The 17,618-nt window shown below is 36.8% G+C and overlaps 2 protein-coding genes across 3 annotated transcripts in view; one reads left to right on the top strand and one right to left on the bottom strand.

The window, feature by feature from the left end:
• The window catches only part of Ranbp16 (Ran-binding protein 16), a 1,020,902-nt gene extending 1,019,138 nt beyond the window's left edge, over positions 1 to 1,764 (bottom strand). The window contains exon 1 of the mRNA XM_090392964.1: positions 1,502 to 1,764. Coding sequence (XP_090249090.1) covers positions 1,502 to 1,764 — 263 coding nt within the window. The remainder of the gene's footprint in view (positions 1 to 1,501) is intronic.
• The window catches only part of LOC150106251 (mitochondrial 10-formyltetrahydrofolate dehydrogenase), a 654,974-nt gene that overhangs the window by 6,842 nt on the left and 630,514 nt on the right, over positions 1 to 17,618 (top strand). For both annotated transcript variants that reach the window (XM_090392273.1, XM_090392274.1), the window contains exon 2: positions 6,055 to 6,193. In XM_090392273.1, the coding sequence (XP_090248399.1) occupies positions 6,067 to 6,193 (127 nt within the window). In that variant the 5' untranslated portion in view covers positions 6,055 to 6,066. The remainder of the gene's footprint in view (positions 1 to 6,054; positions 6,194 to 17,618) is intronic.

The following is a 17,618-nucleotide window of genomic DNA, read 5'->3' as shown; positions in this document are numbered from 1 at the left end:
TTCCTTTCATAACTTCCAGCGATGGTCCCTTTTCCTCGCTCCTTTCCATTGTAAATGGTTGCTATTTATAAGCCTGCTTGGTTACTGCGCCTTTGTAACGATTAATGTCTAATATGTTATTGTGTTGTCTTTATTCTAATTGGCAGTGTGCTTTAATATGCGATATTATTATTATTATGATTCAGGCCTCCATGCTCAAAAGCCTCATCGTGGGAAGCTCTTCCTAGAAAACACGAAGTCTATCATACCACTCCTTGAACTCATTGACCGTTCATGCTCTCACCATTCTATCAGGCAATGCATTCCATGGTTTAACCACTCTCCATGCAAAGAAACCACTCATCTTCTTGCTCACAGCTTCCTTTCATAACTTCCAGCGATGGTCCCTTTTCCTCGCTCCTTTCCATTGTAAATGGTTGCTATTTATAAGCCTGCTTGGTTACTGCGCCTTTGTAACGATTAATGTCTAATATGTTATTGTGTTGTCTTTATTCTAATTGGCAGTGTGCTTTTGCTTTCATAACCTTTCTTACTTATTCTATTGCGTACTATGTTTATCCACCTTTCGTATTTACTAGTCGTATGCCTATGAACACTGGAAAATTTATTTGTTGAGACTGCGCCACCAGTATTTCTATATCAGCATAAGACTCAGTAATACGTCCAATAGATCTCTCTCTTACTAGCATAAAATTCCTTCACTAAAGTTTACGTAAACAGTCGTGGTTCTCAAGTATTTAAATTACGCTTCTAATGCCTTAGTTGTTTCTCGCTCACAAGTCCGAGTTTATTTAGGAACAGTGCATTGTAAAATAAATGATCAGGTGGCACTCTATTGACATATAAATTAAACACATTTATTTACATTAATATCCAAGTACATTAATTAAACGATAGGGAGGTTACTCTCTCTACTTATCCATTAGACTTTCAGCATAAAGAAACAAACTTTCCCTTTTCAATACTAATTAACTATACAATACAATTACTCAATTACTTCTCTGCTTATTAAATCAAATTATTGAAAACTCTGATTTACTCATTAAGAAGTTAGCTAACTATGCCAAGTTATTTCACAAATCTTATGCCAATCATTACCATTCCAAATGACTCTCTTATGGACACTTCTTATTACTATTAATTTAATTCTTATCAGTCCATCTATAATGTATCTCCTAGTTTATAAAAGGGAATGTACAACAAAAAAAAAAATGGAACAAACATACAGAGGCTCTGCGTCACACACTCATCCAAAGTCTTGCACTAAAGTTCTTTTATTTCAGATGTTAGACTTCCTTCTGGAATGTCATGCTTCAGCTGCATCTCATTGGGAAAATTCGCAGGCTTTTTGACTGCAATCTGTGGTACACGGATAGCTCAGGCAAAAGGTTTCAGCATACGGGCAATTTCTCCGGCGCTTGAAGTTCGCTCTGCAGCTATTGGCTTCAGTTGATCTCCCGCGGCAAAAGACTTCCCACTGACACTTGGCTCGGGTATTTACATCAGCTGTTCTCTCATCATTCCCATTTTTCTCCTCTGGCGTGGGCTTGCTGTAACATCTGGTCCTCTGGATCCTACTCCCGGTACTTCTGCCTCTAACTGCCGACGACGATAACTCTGCCTCTTACTGCCGACGACGAAGACTATAACTGTCAAGCATGAAGACTCTAACTGCCATCCTCCCGATATTCGGTTCAGTCCCTTTTTATTTCCCGTTCTCCAGGACCTTGCATGAAGGGTTGTAACCCCCGAAGAATTCAGCATGACTCCTTGATCTTCTTTTAAGACCAACCCATTCTTTCTTCTCCTCCGTGCACTCTTTTAATCCTATTTTGTCGGGCAGCAGAAACTTGTCTGAAACTTGTCGATCTCTTAGACACTGACTTTAAAGGTGTTTATGTGCAGAGCTCGTAAGCAACTTTCTCATACACTTAAAACGTAAACAACTTTCTTATGCCCTTACATACAAAGTTCTGGTGGCAAAACATTGCCTTTGTTTTTGACACACTAAAAATTTTTGTTAAAACATTAAGTACAGTCAATTCCCATAGGGTTATTTACAATAATATTTAGCATAAAACATATAGAGACAAACAAGGTTATTTTTGTAACATTCTCATGAGACTTGACCTCTGTAAAAGTCGATGTAAAGCTCTTTGGTACTTCCAAACTACATAGAGTTTTACACCCCTCTTCCACCAAGCGAAAGAGCTCCCCGGTGTCAACCCTGTAACTACTTCTAAACAGTTTAAGTCTCAGTCATATCACCTCTCCTTCTTTTATATACCAAACTCTGCAGTCCACATTCCCTCAGTCGATCCTCATAACTAACGTGAGTAGTTGTCTGCATTCCCTAAGCCTGTCCTCATAACTAACATTGTACAGTCCTGAAACCATCTTTGTTATCCACTTCTGCACCCTTTCCACAGTTAATTTATCTCATTCAAATCCTAGGGACTAAATTTGAGAACAATAATCCAAGTGTGGTCTAATCAGGGTCTTACAGTGGAACAATAACTGTTATCTCTGCAGGTCAGCATCCTTCTCAGTATTGCAGCAATCCTCTGGGATATCTTTCCCCTTTGCAATATGTTCCCAGAATTTGAGTTTTCTATCAATCATCACCCCCAGATCACTTGTCTCCCCTACTCTCTCCAGTACAGTTCCTCCAAGTATGCAGCCTCCCATTGATGAATCCCAAACTTCAAGACTTTACATTTTGCTGCCTTAAACCGACACCCCCATTCATTTGCCCATCTATCTAGTTTATTCAAATCCTCTTGCAGGGCTGCCACATCTGTACTATTAATAATAAGCCTTCCTAGCTTCACATCATTGCAAACAACTGAATATCCTCTTGCAATCCTCTCCTTCTTTTATATACCAAACTCTGCAGTCCACATTCCCTCAGTCGATCCTCATTATAAAGTTGATCCTCACTTTATAAAGCGATGACAATGTCATCGATATAAAGGTTAAACAATACAGGTACCAGTACTGAGCACTGCAGGACCCCACTCATAACCATCTGCCTCCCTGATATTGCCCCACGATACAACTCTCTCATACCTATCAGATAGCCAATCCTGAATCCAGTTGACTAATCTGACATCTAAATCCATGTGCTGCAACTTAAATATCAGCTTATCATGTGGCACTCTGTCAAATGCCTTGGCAAAATCCAAAAAAAAAATGAATATGTGTTTTCCTCATCAGCCACTCTTGTCACGTTATTTTAAAAGGCAATCATATTACTAAAGCAAGAGTGCCCCTTAACGAATCCATGTTGACTTTCACAGATAACATTATCCTTATCTGCCCAACACTGTATATGGTCCCTCACTAATTTTCCAAGATCTTAACAACTATTGGCCTATAATTTGACACTTCCAGTCTGCTACCACCCTTATGCAGTGGCACTTCCTCTACTTCCATCCATTGTGTACCTTTCCCATGGACAGACTCTCATTGAAAAGCCATGTCAATGGAGCTGTCAGTTCTTTAGCACATTCTATCAAAACCTGTAGTGAAATTCCATCCAGTCCCATTTATTTATTGACATCCGAGTACTCATTATTTGAAATGCTCTCTCTCTCTTGCACCTCGAACCTGCCCTATCCCTCTAGTATTAAAACCTATTTCTCCAGGATGAAATACTTCAATAAAGTGTTCAATGAACAACTGCACTATGTCCACTGCATCAGTCACTCTATTCCTATTTTTATTTCACAATGTTATTCTTCCTCAATCATTTCTTCTCCTACTGGCCACATAGCTAAAAAATTCCCAAGGATTATCTTTTTGACCTCAGGGCTTCTCATATTCCAGTTTTGCCTTCCTTACCATACAAGTCACTCTCCCAGACTGAGTCTTATATTCTTCTTCCATAATCTCCTTTTTACCTGTAGTTCCTGTTTGATATTGTTTGTCATTCACATTACACCAAATTGTGTCCTCTTCTTTACTCGTGGAATACATCTTACTGTTGCTGCTTACAAATATTCCTTCACAATTTCTCAAGCACTAATGATATCTCGCCCTTCCAATTCCTCCCTCCATGGAACTGCCCCCAAGTTGATATCAAAGACTATTATAATCACCCTTATGATTCCACATACATTCCCTTCTTTTTGATATTCCTGCATGTCTATTCATCTTCCAAATCAACCACATGGTCACTCTTTCCAATTGAGGGCAAGGATACCATCTCAGTCATAATCAGCATCTTCTGATGCTATGACCAAATCCAAAACTCTTGGACTTCGTGTTCCTTCTACTATGTGTTGCTTAAGACATCTGTCCCTCAAGCATTCTAGAAATTCCATTCCCTTATTATTACACGCAGTTTCCTCTTCCCATTTTATACTGCCGTAGTTAAAATCTCCTATAACAATCATTCTTCTTGCACTTACCAAGCTCTACTGCCTAAACATCTGCTGCTTCTCACCCTCTGTGTTCCTTGGCTTGTAGCAACACCCCACTAAATATATTGTCTTGTTCACCTCTATCTCACACCATATGCTTTCAAAACCATTAGTGTTACTAAAGCCTTCCAAAGCCTCCACTCTTAGAGGACATAAGTCATCACTTATCATAAGCAGTACTCTCCCTACCACGTTTTACCTTCCTATCCTGCCAGAAAATGCTGTACTTCTATTGCCGTTATTATAACATCTTCCATCAACCATGTCTCAGAGATCCCAATAATCTTCAGACAGGCTGATGCTATCAGTACCAAAAATTCATCTCTTTATTCCAGATGCTCCTGGCATTAGTATAAATAATAAAAATATCTATACCTGTCATCCCCTCCAGACTCCACTGGATTTAACATTACTTGATGTATTCCCCCTTCTCCCAAGCACCTGTTCCCACAAGAGGCCACCCCTGTTACCATCCATCCTGATAATTCTAGTTTCCCTGTATTGATGCACTGACTCATTCAGAGAACAGCAATCTCTCCAGATGCATACATCCTTCCTCATTAAAATGCAAGTGGTCTCTCGCATACAGTTCCTTTTTGTTCTCCAAGCATCCATCTATTCCAAGCCTCTCTTTTGATACGTTCTGGCTATCATACTATTCATTATTAATGCTCTTCTACTCCGCCTGTCATTATTCATACCTGGACAACACACACTATCTTCCCTCTCTGAGTTTTCTTCTATACAAACTCAAGCATGAATCTCAGATCTCTAACCACCCTATTCACACTGCCTCTCAGGTTATTTGTGCCCACTATCACAGTCATCTCATCCACCCTTTCATGCTGCTTAATTGCCATAGCCACACTTTCTATTATTCCTCCAGTCAGACACTCCTCAGGCATTCTATCTTACATATCACGAATCATTGAGTCACCATACATCACACCCCTTATCACTCTGTACCTTGATTGCTCACCTGCATCCCTCACACACACACACACACACACACACACACACACACACACACACACACACACACACACACACACACACACTCTCTCTCTCTCTCTCTCTGTCTTCCCTCTAACCATTCTGGAATCTCTGTCTCTGGTTCCAGCACTCATTTGCATTCTTCTCACTCTCTTTCTCCTACTGTTTCTATTCTCTCCTTTTTCTATTATTCCAATAACTCTCTCTTGCTCTCTCTCTCTCTTCTATTGTTTCTATTCTCTCCTATCATTCCCATAATTCTCTCTCACTGCTACTCTGATTTGTCTTGCATTTGCTGCTTCCATTCGCTTAATTTCCTCTTTCACACTTCTCAACTCATTCCCAAGACATTCCACTTCCTCTTTCAGGCATCTATCCACTCGCCATTCATCCTCCCAACTAAGATCATCTCTGAAAACTTCACAATGATTCAAACTTTCCACAGTCCCCACTCTTATATTGTTTCATTTATATTTCACTCATTATCCTCACCTTATATCACATGACTTGTCTCTCTAGGTCGATATTTAACTATTTTTTACTAATATATCTAGGTTATCATTAATAATTAAATTAACACACAAAATAATATTATTGAGATATTTGCTTACGTTTTGTTTTTTTAAAATAATTCTAGCATTTTGACAAAATGAGAATTGCTATAATAGGACAAAGTACTTTTGCTAGTGGAGTATACAAGTTGTTGATGCAACAAGGGCATAAAGTTGTAGCTGTCTTCACTGTTTCTGATAAAGGAGGTAGAGAAGATCCATTAGGTAATCTATTGATACAGTATTAAATAATGAATATAACATTTTGAAATGAAATAACCTAAGGATAGATATGTAGGTTGTTATAAATGTTTTGTTAGCAATGGTGATATTCATAGATGTTTGATTCATGTGAACAGTGAAAGATTATTACAATCACTTTGCATCAGTACAGTCATGATTGTACATCCTATCCTAACTGCAATAATTAGTGCCATGTGGCATTTCATTCAACTGAACTCTGTCGAGGAATCCCACTTGGCTACTATTTTTTAAGTAATGAAGACCTCACTTCTTTATTCTTGGTGAACATGACTGGCAGCATGGTTTACTGAGTAGATGGCATACACATTCTTCAGCTAACAAGTTATGCGTTCGAATTCCATGGATATTTGTGGATGTCTTTAGGTAGTAAATGGTTTTCATCACCTGGTGTTGAGACCACCATTCTGATTATTAGATATGAAAAAAGACTAGTGCAGGAGAACTGGATTATCCTACCTTTAACTCACCCATGGTACTAATGTACTGTTAATGTATACACTTTCATAAAAAAAAAAAAAAACTCATCAGCTTTACACAATTTACTTTTTAGTACTCTTACTGCCCATGAATGGTTCTGCCTATAGCACATACATGTGTTATGTCAGCTGAGGATTAGATAATCTAGGAAGAATCCAGATCACCACGTATGATTTCAGTGTAGATTTTTGAAGATGGTTTGTTTAGTACCACTCCAGAGAGTTGTACTAAATGTGTAATAAAAAAAAAATTATAAAAGCAAGTTTTTAGGTTTAGAATGTCATGGGCATAGTGCATTTCTGAGAATGCAGACAGGATGGAAGGGGGATTACTGATTATTGCAAGAAGTTAAATCAAACCAAAATAGAGATCCTGAATGGTGGTAGTAGTGTTAGTAATAAAGGCAGTAGGTTCTAAACTCTTACGATTATAGTTTGTATATGTTAGAGAGCGCAAAAGATGTATTTGTGGAGAGATTGATTGATATGGATTGACAAAAGCAGTTTTCCCCAATTATCTAATCTCCAGCTGTACACTACATATGTGTTACAGGTACATATGCTCTTCTGAAGTTCAGGCTTCCAGTGTGCAGCTTCCAGCTACACACTGGAAACCTACAGTCTCTGTTCCAAAACAGAAATGCATTACTCCTATCCAACCAGGTTGGCAAACTTTTTTTCTTTCTTCCATTAGAAAAGAGAAACTTAAATATCTGGCATGCAGTTTATCAGCCTGTCAATCTTAGTTATCTTGCCTGTTTTATCACATTGCTTTCAGTCTGCATGAGAAGCAGATCTTTTGATAGAAAACTAGAACCATTCATAGCCATTTTGTAGGTTATATTTAAATGGGGTAATAAGCACATGTTACAGACAGAGAGTTGTACTAAAAGTGCAATAAAAAAAATTATAAAAGCAAGTTTTTAGATTTAGAATGTCATGGGTATAGTGCATTCTGAGAATGCAGACAGGATGGAAGGGGGCTTATCGAATTATTGCAAGAAGTTAAATCAAACCAAAATAGAGATCCTGAATGGTGGTAGTAGTGTTAGTAATAAAGGCAGTAGGTTCTAAACTCTTTGGTGTAATGTAGAGCAGGTAACAGAACAGAAGAATACATAGCTGCATGCTTTTACAGGCCAGGGTCATCTGAAGGGGGAACTGCATTGGCAGTTCTGGATAAAGTAGTACCACCATGGATGAGTTCAAATGTAGATTTTTTGAAGTTGGTTTGTTGTTATGACTGTAACATGTATATATTGGAGAGGGCAAAGGATGTATTTGTGGAGGGATTGAACATGATAAATGAGAAGGTATGGATCTGCAAAAAAAAAAAGTATCTTTTGATGGACTGTGAAATATTAAATTAGTGGGTATTAAACAAAGGGCAGAAGACAGCAAGAAAAATATGATTGAGAATGGTATTAGCTAGAAGAATGAGTGCAAGAATATGACGCCTATAATATGACTGTGAGTATAGAAGGGAAGGAGCAAAAGGGAGTATGATTGCAGGAATGGAAGAGAGCATGACTGTGTGGAAATGAAAGTGAGGACAAATGAAACAAAATTGAGAATTACTGAATATAGAAAGTAGAAGTGATGTGAAAGAGCAGAAGAGTGGAACAGGTGAAAACTGAAATCTTTGTGAATGGAGAGGAGAGAGCAGAGTGACATGAGAATGTGAGAACAAAAATGCAAGATGGAGAGGGAAGTTGGAGAGTAAGGGTAGACAGAGATGTAACGAAAATGGATTGTAGAGGCAGATGAATATATATGCATATGTTCACTATGAGAAGGGCCTTGCGCGCGCGCACACACACACACACACACACACATGGAATCGTTGAGTCTGAGATATATGGGGTAAGGGATTGTAAAGGTGATTGGACAGAAGCCAGTGTGGAAAAGTCACAGATGAGGTAAGGGCATGGATAGAAGAAAATTGCTATGATTATTTTCAAATGTGAAGAGTGTCAGAAATAGATGAAATTTTTGAACTGAGTGAGTTTATTCTCCCAGAAATAATTGGAATAAGAGAATGAGGATGATATCCTGGCTGGATTAAAAATGGAAGGTATGATTTCTTTTGTGAGGATAGGAAGGACAAGAATGGAGGGAGACTGCTGTTGATGATAGCAGGGAAATTATGTCCACACAAGATTGAGATTCAACAGGAAAGTTATGGTGGTTTTGCAGCAGTATGGTATGAGGTTGAGATGAGATATTTAGTTAGATGTTGCTATAGGCTTGGGAACATGGAGTATGGAGATAAATGTATAGGCAAATTGGCTTAGAGAACAAGATGAGGGTGATTTTTAATTATGTAGCATTGATTGTAGCTAAGAGATAGTATCTGGGTATAAGGAAAACATATTTCTTGAGGGATGACTGTTGTAGGCAGTGTAGTATGGAGGTACACATGGATTCAGTCTTATATCTGATCATGTCATCAGAGGAGGTTATTGTGAATGGAGTGTGTAATCTTTATCCACTTAGCAAGAATGACCATTAGGTACTTACCTCGATTGTAGCCTGTCATATCAGAACTTTTGTAAGGAAAGATATGTAGAATTACAAGAATGGCAATTATAAAAAACTTTCATAATCTCACATCTAAGAGTGTGCCAAATGAAATGTTCTTACGACATGCTGGACACACAATGGAAATCAGAGAAGACAAAGCAAAATGTCACGTATATTTAAAAATACCATGGGAGAAACACCTTTCTAATCATGCTCCCCTGGAGACATTCCATAGGATCGATTGGAAAGGCACATCACTACATCCTGTCAGAACATGGTTTGAAAGAAAGTTAAGATAAGCAAATTAAGATTTCCTTAAACAGCCAAATCTAAACAGGGATGATGGACTAAAAATCTCTAATATTTGGTCAACAGATATCTAACTCTATTCAACAGTTTGCAATCTGATTATGTAGTTTTCCTGACCCTCAAACATTAGTTGAAAAGGCTACATCAGTAATTTACTGCATTGGTGACACTGGATTATTAGAATGAAAAGTCAACATGTAGACTTCTTTAATGAGATTGTATAGAAGCCTTTTTCTTCATGGAACAGGACTCCAGACCAGTTTTAAATAATAAAACTTCAGGCAAGTTAGAGTAACTCAAAAGGAAATGTAACCTTATAGAGCCACCTCTAGATTTTCTTGAAGAGTTAACAATAATATTGATGTGAAATGACCAAAACAGGTTAATAACAGGAATCTAGGAAATTTAATATATACTTCAGCAATTAGCTGTGAGTTTCTAAATTGTTCTGATATTTTTTTTTATTATTTTTTATTTTTTTAAATTATTTTTTGGACCACAGGAGGTCAGACTAGGCAGGTTAAGTTGTTTCCAGACATCACATCTTACAGTAGGGCAGTATTAAAGTAGCTATTGCATAATATGGGTAGGGCTTGAAAAAAAAAAAGCACTCATCTCCTCATCTGTACTGAGTGAGAATTTTTAATCAATCAATGAAAAAAAAATCAGGACAGTTATCTGATGCTGAATCTGTTTTATGTTATGAATAGTTTTTGTATTTTATCTTACATACTACACCTGTTGAGTCATGCTAGTTATTACAAATGTCTTTTATGTTTTGTTATCACTGGTTTTGTCATAATGGAATATATCCAGTATGAGGATAGGATATGTACTTTATGCATTTTATCTTTATGAGCACTCAGGTACAATGACCAATTAATCATAGCACAGTAGCCTAAAATAGATTTCCAACAGATAGTGTGCTGGAAATGGAATATGCTGAATTTAAACCATTAATAGTGGATATTCAAACATGGAAAGTTAAGAAAGAAGTATAACAGATTTTATTGTTTATTTTCCCAAAATATATTTCCTTTTATCGACTCTAAAATATAACAAATATTTTTGAGTTGTACGTGGGGAGTGGGTACCCAAAAATAACTAGAATTATTATTATTTTTTAAATTTAATAAAAAAATATTCTAATTTTCAAAGTACTCTCCATATAAGTCAGTGCACTTGCCCCAACATTTTTTCCACTGCTCGAAACAATTTTGGAACTGTTAAACTGGAATACGACCTCCAGGAAATAAATTATATATTAAGTTTAATCCTTTATCCAAGTGTAAGCAAACAAAGTTTGTGCCTGAAGTATCTTCAGGACTAGGGCAACTTGTGGCAAAGGTGGACTGAGTTCTCATCACTTTCCTTAGTATCCCATAATGCCAGTATCCCTTACACTTGGATAAAGGATTAAACTAAATATATAATTTATTATCTAACCAAGTGGGGAGAAGAAACTTCCAACGTCTTTCTATAATCCAGAGTAATTTAATAATAAGGTGTGACACCTTTTGGCAACTGGCATATGGAAATGTGCATTGCTTCAATCTTGGTATCACCTCTGGGTCTGGCTTTCACAGAAGAGACCTCAATAAAGATCGAAACCAGTCTGGGTAGTGACCCTTCCCATAATGCATAGCATTATACATGTCTGCAAGAAGATGTGCTTTGCATTATGAGATACTAAGGAAAGTGATGAGAACTCAGTCCACCTTTGCCACGAGTTGCTCCAGTCCTGAAGATACTTCAGGCGCAAACTTTGTTTGCTTACACTTGGATAAAGGATTAAACTAAATATATAATTTATGGTGTAACCAAGTGGAAAAAAAACTTCCAAGGCCTCCAGGCACTTTTCTTTCACTTCATCCACATCAACGATTTGCTACCCTTTCATTGTTTTCTTTACCCATGGGAATAAAAAGAACAGTCACATGGATAGGGATTGGGTGAGTAGGGAAGTTTTTTTTTTTTTCCATTGATTGCCTGCAAACCTTTTTGATGTTTTCATTATTTCTGTTCATAGAAGGTCAGCCAGATTGTAGTTGGTCTTCAACTGATATGTCCCCATTTTTGAGATGGGGAAAAATCCTTTAGACCTGCGTTTTACCTAAAGTGTTGTCCTTTAAAGGCTTGCCAAAGCATAACAGTAGTTTCAGCTGCAGTTTTACCCAAGAGAAACAAAATTTATGCTTACCCTCTGTTCCTTGTGGTCATCCATCACAAAATCTTGCTTGTAAGCACTAACAAAAAAGCAGTCAGAACACAGTCCATTTCACACAAGATGTGAAACAGTCTGTGAAATGGTCTTGCTAGACTGTCACAGAAAACTGCACACTTATTATGCCTAGTGGCATCATCCATAGCTAGAAAATGTATGTGTGCACACCAAGTTCAGATTCTGTTTTTTTTTTTTGGGGGGGGGGACCCCCTCATATTCTCAGTTTTTACCTCATCCTATGACAGCACTGATCCTAACTATTGAGTGGTTTTGGAGACATTCAGAAAAACCTCCTAATGTAATTAATGTGTATTTAGAACTATGGGTTTTATTTCATTGAGAGTTTTTATGATGATTTTGAATATTTTTTAACTTCGGCATTTTTGTTTGTAATGGCAGAGGAGAAAAGAGGAGTAATGGTGTGTGGACTAATTTTTTTATTTGGGGAAATGGTGAATGAGTGAATGGATTGCCAGACATGGTTGTGAGCACACCAGCAGTGAATTGGTTTAGGGAGATGTATGATAGGTATTGTGTTAATAGATTGAGTGGGTCTCCTGCAATGAGTATTTTGACTATGGAGTATCCATATAAATAATAATAATAACTAGTGATTTTAGATGTACTTCAAGTGTTACAACTGAAAACATGTATTATAAACCATCATATATTATTGATAGATAATAATAAATTTTATCACTGATGAAATGTATGAGTTTGTTTCTTCATGTCTTACAGATTTCTTCAACGCTGGTATTTAGTTGCACAAGCAAAAATTTGCATTAAAAAAAAAAAGCTTCTAAATTTGATAAGGTTCTAGATTAATACCTTGACTGTGACATATTAGGCGAAGGACTGTGGTACTGTACTCTGGCTGACACCCACCATATTTGTTTGACTTTTGAATCAGTACAAAATTTTTCACCCACTTTAACAAATACTCTTGATATAAAGGTTGAAATGCAGATTTTAAATTTAATTAAAAGTATTTAATTCAAAACTACAGTTGTTTTCGTAAATCTGTTATAACAAAGGCAACTAATTTAAAATATTACTTCTGAAGTATGTTCATGAAGCTCCTGTTTAGTATATTTTCAAGGTACATATTATTCAAAATATATTATCTGTCCCTGTTTGAATGTTGAATTTTAATGCACATTTAATGATTTCAGGTTTTAATTACTAAATTGCAGGGCCCAAGCCAATATTATTATTACATCACACCTCCAAGGAGTTCAAAGATTCATTGAGGGAGGGCATCTACTCTACACCCCTTCGTCTAACTACTCCACAAACCTTCATCATCTAACACCAATGCCATCTACTGCCGACTACCACCACTAGTACTTTCACAGACAATCACAAACATCCATGCCTAGGGCGGGATAGCTTGTGATATTTTTGCACTTCAGAGTTCATCAAATGAGTAGGAGGAATGGAGTGTACTGTCATCTGCAAAACTGCATAGGTTTATTGATCAGTGAGGTCATTTGTGTATAGGAGAAAGAAAGAAAGAAGATAGGTGAGAGAACAGAGCTCTGAGCCATTCATGCACTGTCAGAGAAGTCGATGGAGATAGTTGTTGGAAATTTTTCAGCTTGGTTCCACTATAAATTAAAGATACCAAGAAATTATATACTTGGTTTAATCCTTTATCCAAGTGTAAGACATGGTTGTCTTACACTTGGATACATACAGCTAATGACTTCACATCACTTGCTTTAGTATCCCATAATGCAAAGCACATATCCTTGTGGACATGTATAATGCTATGCATTATGGGAAGGGTCACTACTTAGACCTGTTTCGACACTTTATTGAGGTCTCATCAGTGGGAGCCAGACTCAGAGGTGATATTGAGGTTGAAGTAATGCAGAAATCATATTTTTATTATTTAGCATCACCTTTGGGTCTGGCTCCCACTGATGAAACCTCAATAAAATTTGAAACTGGTCTGCAAGGATATGTGCTTTGCATTATGGGATACTAAGGCAAGTGATTTGTAGTCATTAGCTTCTATATATGAGTTTCTCCAGTCCTGAAGATACTTCAGCAGCAAACTTTGTTTGCTTACACTTGGATATAGGATTAAACCAAGCATATAATTTCTTGTTATCTTTAATTTATGTCAGCGAAGCTGTAAGAGCAGAAGCTATTCATTATAACACACACTGAATGACCAGAGATAAAGCTCACTACCCAGTTAGAGGGTGGGAAGGTAGATTAAGCAGTGAAAATTTACTCGGCAGGCATGATTAATTACTATGGAATTGTGAACAGTAGCTGCAGCAGTGTTGCTCTTGGCATGCTGGAGTGATGGCATAATTCATACTGGTGGTCATTGACTAATGGTTTGGCCTCTGGCTAGTTTTGGAAAAATTACCTATGGATGACATTTCTTATTTTGGATTGAACTGAAGTAAAGTGATGGGCATTAGTTAAGATTTTTTTTTTTTTTTTGAGATAGGCTAGATTAAGTGGCAGGTGAGTACAGAAGAGTATTCTGTTATGTAAAAAAACTTTCTATCCTTACACAGTTAAAGGGTAATAATGTAAGGGATATAGTATTTTCAGAGGATTGAGAGAACAGAAGAGATGTATATAAGGGGACTGGTATCACTGAAATGCATAAGGCAAAAAAATTTGAGGCCATCTGGTGCATGATAATTCAACAGGACAAAATATATAGCAAGTTCATAGCTGTGCTTCACTTTTCAAAAAAGTGAAGCACAGCTATGAACTTGCTATTGTGACCAAATGAAATGAAGAGTAACCAAATAAAATGATCAAAATATGTTGAATGATTTATAAAGCTGCTAATATTTCACTGGATTTCAATTTAGCATCTTCAGAGTATAAAAATAAACTTCTTCAATCAGATATTTATGGGAACAATTTTAAGTAAAAAAAAAAGGGGAATAGAAATGGAAAGGACAGTGTTTTTTTGAGAGATCATCATAAGAAGAGGGGTGGGAATGCTGTTGACGAAAGCAGGAAAATTATGTGTGCACAAGGAGGAAGAAATAGTGGCAGGTAGTGGTTTTCAGACAATTTGGTATGAGGTGGAGGTTGATGGGAAGAAATATTTAATTGAATGTTGCTATAGGCCATGAAATGTGGAGGGTGGCAAAAATGAGATATATAAAGGCAAATGTTAGTGAACAAGGAAAGGATAATCATTACAGGTAATTTTAATTAAGGAAATATAAATTGGAACGAAGGGTAGCATTTGAGAATAAAGCAAATTAATCAGTTTCTTGAGACAGTATGTAATGGAGGGCATATGAGGATCAAGAGGCTAGATCTGATCATATCACAGAGTATGTGATTGTGAATAGGTTTCACGTCTTCCTCCGGTTGGCAAGAGTAACCAAAAAGTGATCACCTGGGTGGGTGGTTGCCATCCATATGGAGATAACTATGAGGAAAAGATATATGTGAATTACAAGACTGGTAATTATGAACATCTTAGGAAATAACTTAGGTCTATTTCATATAATGAGTTAAACAGGAGGTAAATGCTACTTGGCACTGAGTTGCTTAACAGCGGCAGTGTTTGAATGTATTCTCAAGGTCAAAAGTCCAAATAAGGTCTAGATAAAATGGATGAAGAGATTAAGTATGCAGTCTGGAAGAAAATGGCACTGTGGAGGCAGCACAAGTTAAACACTTGTAATAATCAGTTGCACCATGAGTACAAAGAGCAGGCCAGGAAGTTCACTCAACAACAAATGTGTAGCATGAGTAGAAATAAATGATTCAGGCCAAGAAAAATCCTAGAGATTTCTTTCAGTATGTGGCAAGTAGAGGAAAGAATGATTATGGTAAGATGATGATAATGGATGAAAATGATAGATTGGTAGGTAACCGCTGCAGAGGATGTTGTCAAGGTGTTTAGTGAGTGCAATTCATCAGGATGCTTTATCCTCATAAGTGTGACATAATGAAAAGAGCTTGAATGTAGAGGTAATGGTAGAAGATTGACTTATGGTAAAGAAGCAAGAGGTATATGAGGAATTAAGTAAACTTTGATATCATTAAGGCAGTAGGACTTAATGACGTGTCACCATGAGGCTTAAGAAAATCATGGAGTTAACAGCTTGGTGTGCCTGTTTAAAAGTATCTTTCCAAAGGGGAAAATTGTACTCTTTGAAGGAGGTGATAAGACCAAGGGTTCAAATTTATAGGCCAGTTTATAGGTTGGCAATAGCTAGGATACAGAATTGGATTGATAATAGCAACATTCTCTGTGATGGATAGCATGGATTTATTAAAGGGAGGTCATGAATTTGGTAGGCAAGGATGGAATACAAAGTATAAAATTGGTTGGGAAATTTTAAGGAGGTGAAGGCAGTGGTTAAATTTTAAACAAATAAGCTCTTGGTGCCCTTAAAGTAAGGATCATAAATGTGAGGCTATTGCTAGATTGTCGCACTTTTTTTCAATTTTATTTATTTATTTATTCTGGTGGAGTTAAAGCCATTAGGTCTTCTCTTCCACACAACCAGAAACATTAAATACATTAAATACTGCAGAACGACTGTTCTGCACATTTCCTTAGTTAATGTTAGTTCTTTGGAGACATACTAAAAGTTGAATACCTTATCAAGAAACACCACAAAATCAGTAACATCTTTCATTGAATCATGCACAGCAAGTTCTAAGTGATGATTTATACAGTGCCATGTTAAAATTGTTGGAAAATCTTCTTTCATCGATGTTGCCCAACTTGCTCGTTTCCCAAGCATAACTGAGGCCTCATCTGTACATAATCCAATTACAATTTCCTGCAGGATTTCTTTTTTCAGACTGTGCTTTTCAAGACACTTCATAAGTGAGTTCTTAATGTCCATTGCTTTGGTGTTTTCTAATTGAATTAAATCAAAGAATAGTGTTGTAACATCACCATTTATTGCACCCTGTATGTACACTATCAGAACAATCTGGTTACATATGGATGTACTTTCATCCAGAATAGTAGAAATTTTTGTTCTATGGTTTATAATGATGTCTGAAATTTTGTGTTGCATTTGTTTTGCAATATGATTCACTATCTCAGTGCATGTTCCATTAAGAATCTGAAGATAATTAATTTTGGATGATCTACAAAAGGACGATTATGCTTCGCAATATGATCACAAAGTAGCTGAAACAACAGTGGCTCAATCACATTAACAATGACAGCTTCACGTTTTGTTCTACGCAGTCTAAACTTTGTTTTAAAAAGCTTTGATATCAATTTAGAAGAACAATGGGCAGACTTAAAGCTGAGATTGTGAATAGCAACATGAAATGCAAAAGTTGCTTCTTTAGCAGCTATTAAAAATTCTTTGTCACTTGGATCAGCACCTTTAAAATATGACAATATCTTTGAGGAAGTTCCTGCCGCTGCTAGACTAGCCTTATGTTTCGCACATGCCAAGTGATTTTTTATGTCCGAACGCCCACCATGAGCCACAAAAATTCTGAAGAGCACTGTTCACGTTTCACTTTGTCAATATGACTACAAACGTTTTTCAAAAACAGATAATCTTTTTTTAATTCATCCGTAAACACACAGTTTCTTTTTGGCATTTTGGGATTAAATTAATTTAATGAAGTAAAAAACTCGCAAACAACATGCCAAAAAGAAACACCGACTAGCAATCTAAAATCAACTAAGATTGCGCATTCTCAACAATGACTTGCTACGCAGCGTACAGGCCATTCAACGTGGGGTATTCATGTTGCCTAATCGCCATTTTCCAAGGCTGCACTTTTTTTGTACTGCGTGTATATTCTGCACTTTAAAATTTTTACCAAATAACAGGGACAAACTGGCCAGGACGCCATGACCATACCTTCAAACCGGGAC

This window comes from Typopeltis vanoorti, chromosome 5 (assembly GCF_054136105.1).
Source record: "Typopeltis vanoorti isolate ZY-2024b chromosome 5, IOZ_Tvanoo_1.0, whole genome shotgun sequence".
Taxonomy (NCBI): domain Eukaryota; kingdom Metazoa; phylum Arthropoda; class Arachnida; order Uropygi; family Thelyphonidae; genus Typopeltis; species Typopeltis vanoorti.
The sequence above is the reverse complement of the archived record's forward strand: the minus strand, read 5'-3'. Positions and strand labels throughout refer to the sequence as shown.